Here is a 13,255-nt window from a genome sequence, read left to right as displayed (position 1 = left end):
ATCAAGATCCTAGCTGGTTTTTCTTTCCTTTTTGCAGAAGTTGACAAACTGTTCCTAAGATTTGTATGACAATGTAAGCGACCCAGCCAAAACAATCTCGAAACAGAACAAAGTTGGAGGGTTTACACCCTAATTTCAAAAGTTACTAGAAAGCAGTGAGAGTCAAGACAGTATGGTTCTGGCATAAGGACAGAATATAGGTCAATGGAATAGAATTGAGAGTCCAGAAATAAATCCATATATTTATGGTCAATTGACATTTGACCAGGGTACTAAGACAATTCAATGAGGAAAGGATAGTAAGTCTTTTCAACAAATTGTGCTGGGATAAATGCATAGCCACATGCAAAAGGATGAGGTTGGTTCTGTACCTCACACCAATTACAAAAATTCACTCAAAATGGATCAGAAACTGGGGCACCTGGGTGGTAGAGTCAGTTGAGTGTCCAACACTTGATTTTGGCCCAGGTCGTGGGATTAAGCCCCACATCAGGCTCTGTGCTCAACACAGAGTCTGCTTGAGACTCTCTCTCTCTCTCCCTCTGGCCCTCCCCACCGCTCACTCACTCTCTCTCTCTCTAAAATAAATAAATCTGAGAAAAAATGGATCAGAAACCTAAATGTGAAGAGGTAAAACTATAAAAGTCTTTAAAAGAAAACATGCGTACAAATCTTCATGACCTTGGATTAGGCAATGGTTTCTTAGATTTGATGTCAAAAGCATAAGCAATAAAAGAAAAATAGATAAACTGGATGTCATCAAACCTAAAAACTTCTGTACATCAAAGGACATTATCAAGAAGGTGAAAAGACAACCCACAGAATGGGAGAAAATAGTTGTATATCATATATATCTGATAAGGGATTAATATCCAGAATATATAAAGAACTCTTATAACTCAAGAATAAAAAGACAAACAACCCAATTTAAAAATGGGCAAAGGATCTGAACAGACAATTCCCTAAAGATGATATACAAAGGGCCAGTTAGCAGTAGAACAGATGTTTGACATCACTAGCCATAAGGGAAATGCAAATCAAAAAGCACAATGCAATATTGCTTCATGCCTACCAAGACGGCAATAATAAAAAAAGATGGACAATAACAAGTGCTGTCAAGGATGTGGAGAAACTGGAACCCTCATACACTGCTGGCAGGAATGTAAAATGATGTAGTCTCTTTGGAAACAGTTTGCCAATTCCTCAAAAAGTTCAACTTAGCGTTGGCATATGCCCAGCAATTCTACTTCTAGGTCAATACCCAAGGGAACTCAAAACATACATCCCCACAAACACTTGTCCATGAATCCTTATAATAGTATTATTCATAATAGCCAAAAAGTAGAAACAACCCAAATGACCATCAACTGATGAATAAGCAAAATGTGGTATACTGATCCAGTGGAATACTATTCTGCCATAAAAAAGAATAGTGTTGATTCATGATACAACATGGATGAACCTTGAAAACACTGTTAAGTGAAAGAAGCCAGACACAAAAGGCCACATGTTGTATGATTCCATTTATTTGAGATATCTAGAATAAGCTTTCAAAAACAGCTTGCTTAAGTAATTTACTTGACACTAGGTAACTAGTTTCAGATTATCTGTGATGAGGGCTGCTAGAGTGGGGCAAGACAAGAACACAGAGGAAAAACCGAAATCACAACTGTTCTGAGGTTGCTCATGTGAACAGTATTGTACTCCGGGGGTGGAAATGTAGGTAAGACAGTTTCATGACATGGTTCCATGACAGATCCAGACACTCAGCCCAACTCACACTATTAGAGGTTCTTAATTTTGGTCACAGAAATAGGCAGCGGACCAGGAGCCAAGGAAGCTTGACTATTTCACCAACCAGCTATGTGACCTTGGGCAAGTCACTTAATTGCTATCATTTCCATTCTACCTACTGATTAAATGGTCTCTAAACTCTAAAATTCTAAGAACTGTGGGCTTATGTCCTCAGCACCAGGCTTGGAATTAACGAGAGGTAAACACCACATGAACCTAGCGATCTAATAACATATCCTGTATTATTCTGACTTCCGAAAGGCAGCTAGAATCATCTGCTTATTTTGGGAGCTCACTGTTCCCTGGGAAAGATACTTTTGGCAAAAGCAACTGTTCAGATGACAGTCTCAGTGTTTTGGAGAAAAGCAACTAATTTATTGACAACAAAGCCTGTTTTTTTTTCCTTGAAATTTCATAGCTGCAGGCCCAGAAATAAAAAGTCCCCAGAAGACTCTAAAAATATGTTCTCGATTCCCTTTTATCTCCCACCCAGAGCTGAGAGAATAGCACCAACTGTGTCATATTAAACACATCTGCATCCAACACCGATAAAATACATGACCAAGGGAACAGATAAGAATTGTTTTCAATTTGTTCAGATGGGATTGGTTAAATTTAACCTAATTAGACCAAATAATCAAAGCAGGTGTTTGTAAGTTGCCAGTGTTTTCATTCTCTGTAATTGTTTGGCTATATTTCCCAGGAACTTAGGTAAAGGAAGTTAGTATGTCATAAAAATCACTGACCTTATATTTATTCATGTCACACATATATTATTCATGTTCAAGGCCGTACAAATGCAAGGCATTGTTGGATACTTGTCACAGGTTTTACCGTTTAACCACCATCATCATCCATCTGAGCTGGACTTTGGGAGCGCTTACATTACCTAACTTCCATTATATAAATACAAGTGGTAATAAATGAGAGCCTGTCTTCTAATCTTAAACTGATCTACAGAGCGCACTAACTTGGCATTCAGACTATTTAGGGATTCTGACTTCACACTCTCAAGCTGGTCACTTTTAAGGCATTGAGAAGAAAAATAATAACAATAATAAAAGTTACATTCCAGTAAAACAAAATGTTTATTGCACTTGGCAGAATGATGAGATCTGAGCTATAAATCCCAACTAACAAAGAAACCACAAAACACAGCCGCCAGCAGCCTGGTACTGGGAAGTGTTTCATGCGGTGGCCATGGGTCCACTTGCAAAGAGAGAAAGGGCAGGTGGCTGCCTGGGAGCGGTCAAGCTCTCTCTTTCTAGTAACTGCTTCTGTCCCAGGTACACCCTCATGGTATTCCACATACTGCCGGCACGGGAGATAGAAATGCGGGCAAGAAAGTGCCCATGTGAGCATGTGATCCAGAAGCTCCTATGAAGGGGATCCCTCTCTGAGGCCTGGGGGTTCTACAGGAGAGGAAGAGGACTGGGAAGTTGGAACAACCAAGAGGGTTCTAGGGCACCCTCCCCGAGGTAATGGTGTTCCTGATTCTGGCCCTGATTGTGCTGTGGAGCCATGGGGTAAGTGCCCCGAGAGGTCAGGCTCTGCCCTCCTGCTATGCACGTGACACTTGGCCAGTTGTCTCTTCGCCTTGGGTTTTCTCATGTCTGACATGAGGAACCACTAGTACCTCCCTCACTGATGCATGCAAGATGCTTGGCACAATGCTTGGCCCAGAGTTAGGTGCTCAGTAATTGTTGGTCATAGTTATTATGATCCCCACAAGGAAGAAGGTATTGAAAATGTTCCCTGAGGACGAGAGTATGCTGGGCATCCTATATACATTTCAGGGGCAGGGAAACAGCCTTTCGAGATCACTTATACGCGGTGGAGTGGGATGGAGAGTGTCCAAGCTGAGAGGACAAATGGGAGGTGGGTTTCCAATGACAGTGAAAGCTCTCAGTCTCTGCATCCCTGCCCAGGCCTGCAAGGCAGCCCCAGAGTGCGTGTGCAATCAGGCCTCATCTTCCTCATCCCCCGACTCCACCTGGAGACTATAATTTTCTTTCTAGCAGGAAACTGATGTATACGAATGATGACAGCTGGATTCAGAAGAGGAAAAAGAATACAAGGGACAGAGAGTCCTGTGGGTTTAAATCACTTTGGAACTCAAAACAAAACCCCCAGATCTGGAATTTTTAAAACCTAGTTAATGGCTGAGGAAACCTCAAAGGGTGGGGAAGCACTAAGATAAAAGTCTGAATCACACAAAACACATCATTATCTTAAGCTTTTCTAATCGTCTTCCCTGCCTTTCCCCTTCACTGTTTTTCTCCTTGTTTATGCCCCCAGCCCCTCAACCTGGTTCTGAGACAGTTTAGAGGTGGACATAGCCTTCCAAGGTCACGTACAGAACAGTGAGAGGAGATGGACAGATCCTCCTCCAACCAAAAATGTGTCCCTGAGATGGATACTACTTCATTTCTTTTGGAATAATTAATCGCCTTCAAGAGTCATAGTTAGATACATTTACTGTTGAAATACAAATACGTACTCTCATATGAATAAAGCAGAATTATGGTGTTTAAGATCTGTACAATGGAAATAAGAGGAGGAATTCCCCCATGATGGCACCATTCGAAGACAGCTATTTTTAGCACTCTGCGGCCTTTACCTTCAGTCTGGTTCTCTGTTCCCCACTCCCACCTCCCAGACCCCCAGTGCTGATGATCACAATGTCTGTACAAATCCCCCTGACAATCCACGAATGGATTTTCAGTTACATTCTTTTTTGGCGACAATAGGAACTTAGTTCATAAGGTTCTAAGCATTCTAGGAGGATGAGGGCATGAAATGTCACCTTGTCTTAAAAACCACCTGGTGTGACTCTCTGTCTTATATCCTTCAATAATCTCCTTTGTCTATAAAGTCAACTACAAGCTCCTCAGATTGGCCTATGAGGTTCTTCATGATTCAGTTCCTGCCTCTGTGACTTCCAGTCACACCTGCCTGGTCTTGAACCCAACACTCTGGTCACTGCCCTTGCACTTTGAAGGCTGTGCTGACTTGTGCCTCTGTAGCTCTGGCCATGCTCCTCCCTCTATCTATAATGCCCACCTTCACCTTGCCCATGTGGTGAATCTCTACTCACCCTCAAAACTCTGCTCAACTACCTTCTCCTCTATGAAGCCTTCCTGTCTTCCCAAGTAGAAATGACCTTCCAGTCTTTGGTGCCTCCAATGTATCCCATAAACATTTCCTTTACAGCACCTGTAATCTCTTACTGCCCCTACTTGTAAGCCCAAAACCCATGTATGTGTGTCTCTAGCTATAGGTGCTCAACGTGTCTGATGTTAGCATGTCACTTCTGATGAATGAAAAAATACATGAACAACAAAAATGATCCTTTTTTGGACTCAAAGGGGCAGGAGCAGCCTTAATCAAGTGGATTTCCTGACATTCTACGACGGCTATGCCATCTTTCAGTATTTTCCCAGGAAAGCAGACATTTCTTCTTTCCTGAAGATGTTTAAAGTAAGAGAGCTGTGAATGTAAGGGGCTGCAGGGGACTAGAAAGATGCATGGTTTCTAGCTAATGATAATGAGGATCATAATAATATTAACAGTAGCTAATATTTATTGAGCACTTATTCTGTGTGATGCAAAGCACATTCCTTACATAGGAATTTACATAAATTCGTCAACTTCCACTATAAGATGTAGATCCTGTCACCACCCCCAATTACAATTGAGAAAAATTGTCTCCGAGAGGTTCAATGACTTGCCTAAGGTCACAAAGCTAAACAGCAGATCTGGGATTCAAACCCAGGGCTACGGCTTTAGAGCCTAAACGATATACTCCCTACTCAGAGCTTTGTGAGCTAATAATGGAGGTAGATATGTACACATTTACAGACATGAAATGAACATGACAACACATGATATAAACATAACATTTGAATTCAGAAAATGAATTTACAACTGATTGATGCATGAATTTAAATAAGACTTTGTATCTTGATGACAACTGTTACCATCCTAAAAACTGAGGAAAACTGTGCATTTCAATCAGTTAATAACCAACTCATTTAACGAGGGCCTGCTATGTGCTTAGCTGAGGGATGAAGAATCTAAGGCATGATCCATTCTTTCAAGGTACTTGCAGGGTAACACTATAATGTCATGACATTATTTTGAAATCATATTGAAGTCTACATATCTAAGTAAGTGATCGCCTTGTTTGGTAACATATTTAGCTGTTGCTCAAGCTGCCTTTGGAAATAATTTATGAAACACATAAGAATAGATTTCATTTCTTTAAGTTCACAGTTTATTTTTTTCTTAAACAGTGCCGTCCATCTTAATCGCCATCGTATTTGACATTTGGTTAGTTCTAAAAATCTAGTTCCATCCTCAAAGGAGGAAAATTTATTACCACTGTTTGTGTGGATGTATATTAAATGATTATATAACATTCATGCAGATAGACACACATATACACACACATCTGTGGCTTATGTGGGCAAACCCCAAAGGACTGGATAAAATCCTTACTTGTCTGATAGGAAGATAATATGAGCCACATATATAATTTTTTATTTTCCAGCAGCCACATTTTTTGAAGTAAAAAGAAATAGGTGAAATTAATTTTAATAATATATTTAATCTAATATATCAAAAATAGTATCATTCCAACATGCAATCAATATAAAAAGTGAACGAGAAATTTTACATTCTTTTTTTCATACTAACTCTTTGAAATTGGGTGTGTATTTTATTCATCCAAAACATTCCCATTTGGATCGGCCCATCCCAAGTGCTTAGGAGCCACATGTGGCTAGTGACTGCCACAATGGGCAATGCGGGATAAAATATTTCGAGCGATGGGTGTCATACTAGAATAAAGGCAAGAGCACCCACCCCGTCGCATCCTCCTCCTCAGAGTAATGACTTAGTAAGAGGAATGATGCATCAATGCAAGTACGATACAGCTGTGATCACATTCAACTGGGGTACAAACTCTTCTATAACACAAGACTGGAGGAAAGGATGGCTCAAAAAGGCCAACGTCTTCATGGAGGAGCCCAAGCATCAGTAAAGGGCGGGTGGTTGGAGAATAGAGAATCCACCAAACATGGATTTTGCCCACAACATTCAAGGGTTAATCCCTCCAGACAAGGAATAAAGGTTAAAATACGTAAAATACGTTAAGAGAAACTTAGTTCAAATAAACTGATGATTACGGTCAACCACACAACTCCAAGAGGATTCCAAAGCCTGGACTCGTTAGTTGTGAGCAACTCTTTCAAGGCCAAAGTCCTTTAGCTACTAAGCAGAGAAGTACTGTCAAGATATATGGAATTTGGAACTGAAATACAAAAATAGAGGAAACCCGAACCAACTTACTTGGTAACATCTGATTTATAATCTCTGCACCCCAGTTAGCCCAAGTGTAAAATAAGGTGGCGCAACCCTGAGGTCCCTTACAGCGGGGGTGATCTATAATATATGGTGCAAACCTGGACACTTTCAAGGGTAAAGGGGAGGCACTCTTAATAATTACGCTGGGACAAGAGGCATAAACTAGGACTGTTTTACAGCTATAAAACTATACGATCCTATTCTATTAAACGGATACAATAGCTGCCCCTCTGCAGGGCTATGGAGCTGATGAAAGTTCAGGCGTGTTCTTCTTACCTCTGCATGGCCACAGGGTCTTTGTGGGCTAATATACATTGATCTGGGTGAGGTGGTTTCGCACCTCCCCCTCAAAGCACTTTAAATTGGTTTGAATTTGGGAACAGGGTTCCATATGGACAGAGCTGGACTCTGACAGCCTGAATATATTTACTGAAGACAACAAATCATTGACAGACTAAATGTAACAGAGGAAAGGCCTGGCCTGCTTGTACTCAGAATGTGACTTTGTAATTGTAGCCTCCTTTAGACAGGCCTAATCAATTAGAAGAGGCTGATTTTAACCAGTTGCAGGCTCATTACCCTGCATTCCAGTTTGTGTTGATGAAAATCAGTTTCAGTCTGTGGCCTGGAGCTCATGTACAGCACTTCCTGCAGCCTCTTATATAAACACATCAAAAAAAAATTTTTTTTTTTAATTTGGAGTTGCCCTTCTCCATTTTAAGAAAACCACTCTGTGAATCGTGATTAAAACAGAACAACTGTATATGGATCTGGCGCCCCATACCAGGAAAACATATATGACCAAGGAACACATCTCAAGTCAGAGCTTAAGGCAGTGAAGGGTGGATTTGGGACTGAGTCTCAGGTACCCAGACTCCAGGATCAAACGAACCCAGCTCAGTTAGCTCCGCGGAATGGAGCAGAATGGACTCTCCGTTATTGAAAATGATGAATTTCAAAGAAAATGATGCATGGAAGAGGAAAAAAACCAAGGTCTCTGAAACAGAGGGTATCTGGGTATAGTCCAAACTCCTTCCTGAATGACCAAATAGAAAATAAATGGCAAACTTCCAACTAAACAAGGGCAAGTTTCCTGGAGAAGCTTCTACGAGGGAACCGTATGACACCATGCCTCATTTTGATGTGTGGTTAGTTTTACAAAAGTAGAAGCTGGGGGGCAGTGTGTGGTAGAGCCACTCAAAGCCCCACCTGTATTTCAAAGATCCATAATCATTCCAAAATATGATATAACTATGAGTCATACCTGGCTCTGTGCCTTTCGTGGGTTTGTCAAGGCAGCGAGTCAACAGGAAGAGAATGTCAATATATACAGCTCTGGTCACCAAACATGGATTTTGCCTAGAAAGGTAAAGAACAGGAGATAAATTGATATTTTCTCTCCCTGAGGCCTGGGTCACAGAAGAGAAAAAGGTATTTTCTGACAGGCACATCATGAGGCTTAGGGAGTTACGGCAAATGCTAAAAAAGACAGAAAATCGCCAATAGTAGAAACATGTCAGTAAGTCAAATAAGGAAATGAAATCCTAGAGCATATGGTGGAGGTTGGGGATACGCATGCACAAAACAGATAAAACTCTATGCTCTGGTTCCAAATAAAACAAACTGAAAACAAACAAAACCCGGTATCCTCTCCCAGTTATTTGAAAACAAGGAGGCTGGCAGGGGGAATTAGATTCTGTTATTTTTCCGCTTTAGTGGACATATTGGGGGGGGAGGGAATCACTGGTTACGAGTGTCACTGACTGAGCATTTTGGAGGAGAACTCACTGCCATAGGACAAACCATACCTACGGACTTAAAAAAACCAGCTGAAAAACAAACACACGGAAGCACTAACAAACCCTGCGACAGACATTCCTTTCCCAATGAATGGAAAGTTCTTCTTTCAGTAAATGGAGTTCACTTTACTCTTTGAACCACACGCTGGAAAAAGTAAGTGGGCTTGGATTTAGGGGCCTGGATAAAAAAGGAAGAATGAAGACTTTCTTTTGAGAACAGTGCTGAAGGTCCCCCTGGCTCTGAGCCCAGGTTCAGACTGACCATGAAAAGGGCCTCCCTGGTGTACTGATAATTCAGTACAGGTAGTAAAAAGAGAAGGGACAGATCTGGGTTTGAATCTTGGCTTTGCTGCTTATTTCTGTGACCTGAGTCATATTCCTGACCGGTACAATGGAAACCCTAATCACTGCATGGTGAGTCACCGTGTGACTTCCGGCGTGGTGCGGCAACCGGAATTTCCGCCTCGCTGCTGGGCCACGGCAGACGCTCCGTCAGTGTTCGCTCCCTGCCTTCTCTGCTTCCAGCCTGAGAGTAGGGAGTGGCACAAGTGTTCTGGCTAATGAAATTCTATTTACCTGACCCCTAAACCCATCCTCCCCATTCCCTGCATTTGAACAGTCTTACCATTTCCCTAAAGTTTATTCCTACTCTATCCTGAACTGCCCATATCTAGGGCTGGCATATGCTCTCGCATGAAAAGCAAATCAGGTCCTTTTGACTCAAAACTGTCTTGTGTCCAGGTCTCTCTGTGGCTGACCTGCCTCGCTTCTGTGCTACTGACTTGCTTCCTCTACAGTTATCTGTTTGCTTCCACTCCTACCCTACCATAACTCCTAATTTATATGCATACCTCACGTTTGGCCTAATTTCATACCTGCACGTAGCTATTTTTTATAAATCAGCTTTAAAAAATAGGTAACATGTGTACATGGTATAAAAATAAGTCAGTACAAAAGGGCATGCGGTGAAAATGAAGTTCTCTTCCACCCACTGCCCTCTACTCACCTTCTGTTCCCCCGAGGCAACCACTATTACTACTTCTCAGTATGTCCTTCCAGGCTCATTCTGTTCATTTACAAGCATCTATCTATAGCTACCCACTTATTTTTACACAAATAGTAGTTTACTATATAGTAAGTTCTAGGCATTACTTTTTCTCACTTACGTATTTTCGACATCATGCCATTAAAAACAGAGATCTGGGGACACCTGGCTGGCTCATTTGGTTAAGCGTCTGCCTTTGGCTTGGGTCATGATCCCGGTGTCCTCGGATCGAGTCCCGCACCGGGCTCCTTGCTCGGTGGGGAGCCTGCTTCTCCCCCTGCCTGTCGCTCTCCCTGCTTGTGCACGCACTCTCTCTCTCTCTGACAAATAAATAAAATCTTAAAAAATAAAAATAAAAACAGAGATCTGCCTCATTTTTCATGGTTGTAGACTGCTCCATGCCATGGAGATACCAATCCTCTTTTGAAAGAATTCAGATTGTTTAAGATATTTTGCTAAAAACAATAAGGAATGTATATATACATCAGTTTTGTGCATATCAGTGAGTACTCAGGGGAGAAATTCCTAGAAGCTGAATGGATGGATCAAGATATTTGCACATTTAAAACTATGACTGCTTTTAATAAGATGCTCTCCAAAGAGACTGTACCAATTTACACTTTCACCAACAGCATGTCAGAATTCTAGTCTCCCACAACCTGACCAACACAGTGCACTATTAAACTTTTTGACTTTTACCAAGATGGTAAGTGAAAAACAGTATCTCATCATTTTTATGTTGCAATTATTTTGTTGTGAGGCTGATCATCACTTCACATGCTTTTCAAAAAAGATATCTGAATTTCCTGCTCTGTGAAATGTATTCAATTTCTCTGTCCATTACGTTGTTGGTCTTTTTCTTGTTGATTTTTGGGAGCTCTCTGTGTATTAAGGAAATCTATTCTTTGTCACATGTGCTACAAATATTTTTACAGTTTATCATTTGTCTTTCAACTTTATAAATTTTTTACAAGTCAAAAATGTTTAGTTCTATGCAGCCAAATATAGTGGTATTTTTATTTGTGTCTCCTGGGTTTTATATCATGCTTACAAAGTCTAAACCTTCTTCAAGATTATATAGATAGGTAATTTAGTATCCATAATTTAGAATTTTCCCATATTTTCTTGTAGTACTTCACAGTTCCATTTTTTGTTGTTGTTGCTTAAAACTTTTATCTATTTGGAATTTTTCTTCCCAATCCTGCCCCTATCTTGTTTGTATCTCGTTTTCCCCAGGTCTCTCAATCCTAACTCCTGTCCTTATTCTTCTACTCCCTATGAAAGACCCACAGCTTATGAAAACTTCTTTAATGATATAATTTGCAATTCTGGCATTTCCACTGTTTAACAGGTAGGACTTCCCTCTGCCAAAGAAAGGACCACTCAAGAACAAAAGTGAGAAAAGCCAACGCTGGGGGTTAATGAATCATCAGATATCTAGTACAGGGCCGAGTAAGCGGCCTACAGAGAGCCGATGGAATTCCCTGAGCACCCGGCTTTGAGCTAAGTGCTGGGAAGTGAGGTACAGGAGATGATTTCTTTTCTTCTTTTTTTTTTAAGATTTTATTTATTTATTTGACAGAGACACAGTGAGAGAGGGAACACAAGCAGGGGGAGTGGGAGAGGGAGAAGCAGGCCTCCCGCTGAGCGGAGAGTCTGATGCAGGGCTCAATCCCAGGACCCCGGGATCATGACCTGAGCCGAAGGCAGACGCTTAACGACTGAGCCACCCAGGTGCCCCCAGGAGATGATTTCTGACCTCAGAGAATTCTGTCCACTTATGGAGACAAAAATAAGGGCAAACTTTGGGACAGGATGCAAGGAGTGAAGAGAAAGAACATCAGGGCGGACTGGAGCAATGGGAAAGGTTTATGAAGATGTAATTCCAACCGGGCTGTGAACGCTGGGAAGATTTTAGCTAGACAAAGTTGATGGGGAAGGGCATTTTGAGAGGGGGCAATAGATATGGGAAGTAATTAGTCTGGCCTGTCTACAGACCTGGGGAGATCAGGAGGGGAAGATGCGAGAATGTGTTGAAAAGCAGGAAGAAGAAGGCAGGCCAGGCCTTCAGGAGATGGGATGCCTCATGCTAACTGGGTTCTTCTTAGTGGAAAAATGCATTGCCTGCTCCCATGTGGCCTCAGAGTCACAGCCTCTCACCCTGGATGTTCTTCTGTTGGTACAGCCATACAGAACCATAAAGGGAAATTTTGGGGAAGCTGGTTTGACTTTCAACTCTGATGAGGAGCCTAGTTTCCCTGAGATTTTTAGCTAAGTTAATATATTTTTTAGGATTTCTAAATGAGTAGAGAAAAGGTTGGCAATTTCTAGAGCCCCCCTGCCTACCTGGCTGAAGTGTTCTGCATCTTTTTTTGGACCTGGCACAGGCTGGTGACCTTGCTGGCCTCCTGGGACACTCCAGGGACCACTCTGACTGCCCCCATAATGGAGAGGCTCTGGGCCAAGTCTGATGCACTCATTGAGATTGTGGGATGTTCCCTCGAATGCTGCTGCTCTTGATTCCAGGAAACAGAGGATCTGGGGCCATAAAGGAGTCCGTCCATGGCTTCTCCTTTGAGACCCACTGAGACAGAAATTCTGGCTTGGAGTCCACTGTTCATGCCTCCAAACCCAAGGACGGCCACAGCCAGAGCCACGGCCACAGCCACATGACATCCCTGTCTGGATTCAGAGCTGGGCCTCACTCTGAACTGGCTTCTAGGTCAGGAAAATCATTTTGTTCTCTCTCTTTCTCTCTCACTGTTACTTGATGTTTGTTCTGACTTGGAAATGGTACACTGTGAGTTCAGGGTGAGCCAGAGGTTTGTTCTTGGTCTGTCAAGCCACTTTGATGATGGGAATAAAATCCTAGGGAACAGTAAGCCAGCTGGACAGGAAACCAACCCACAGGGTTTTGGTGGGCTTGGGGATTTTTTTTCTACCCCCAAATGGAAAAATCCTGGCATGGGGCACAGTATAATAGAGATTTAGAGTGTTCAAAAAGAAAAAAAAAGTCAGAAGTGGTCAGGGTCTAACAGATGGGCTGAAAAACGGCAGAGCCGCGGCCGTAGAAGGAGCAGCAAGGATCCAGGTACTAGGAGGACAAAGTTTACATATATAAAATCAAACAGAGGGCTTGTTGAGAATCTCGCTTTCTTCCATTTTTTTTTAAAAACATTCGCCCCTTGACAAATATCCACCTGAGAACCTGATGAATCCACTTCTGCCTTGGGAAATCTCTGAACTTCAT

The 13,255-nt window shown here is 41.9% G+C and overlaps 1 protein-coding gene across 2 annotated transcripts in view; it reads right to left on the bottom strand.

Annotated features, from left to right (window-relative positions):
- The window catches only part of THADA (THADA armadillo repeat containing), a 320,063-nt gene that overhangs the window by 70,069 nt on the left and 236,739 nt on the right, over positions 1 to 13,255 (bottom strand). For both annotated transcript variants that reach the window (XM_078056617.1, XM_078056616.1), the window contains one exon: positions 8,426 to 8,520. In XM_078056617.1, coding sequence (XP_077912743.1) covers positions 8,426 to 8,520 — 95 coding nt within the window. The remainder of the gene's footprint in view (positions 1 to 8,425; positions 8,521 to 13,255) is intronic.

The sequence above is a fragment of the Halichoerus grypus genome, chromosome 10 (assembly GCF_964656455.1).
Source record: "Halichoerus grypus chromosome 10, mHalGry1.hap1.1, whole genome shotgun sequence".
NCBI lineage: Eukaryota > Metazoa > Chordata > Mammalia > Carnivora > Phocidae > Halichoerus > Halichoerus grypus.
Note: the sequence above shows the minus strand (reverse complement) of the source record. Positions and strands in the feature narration are given on the sequence as shown.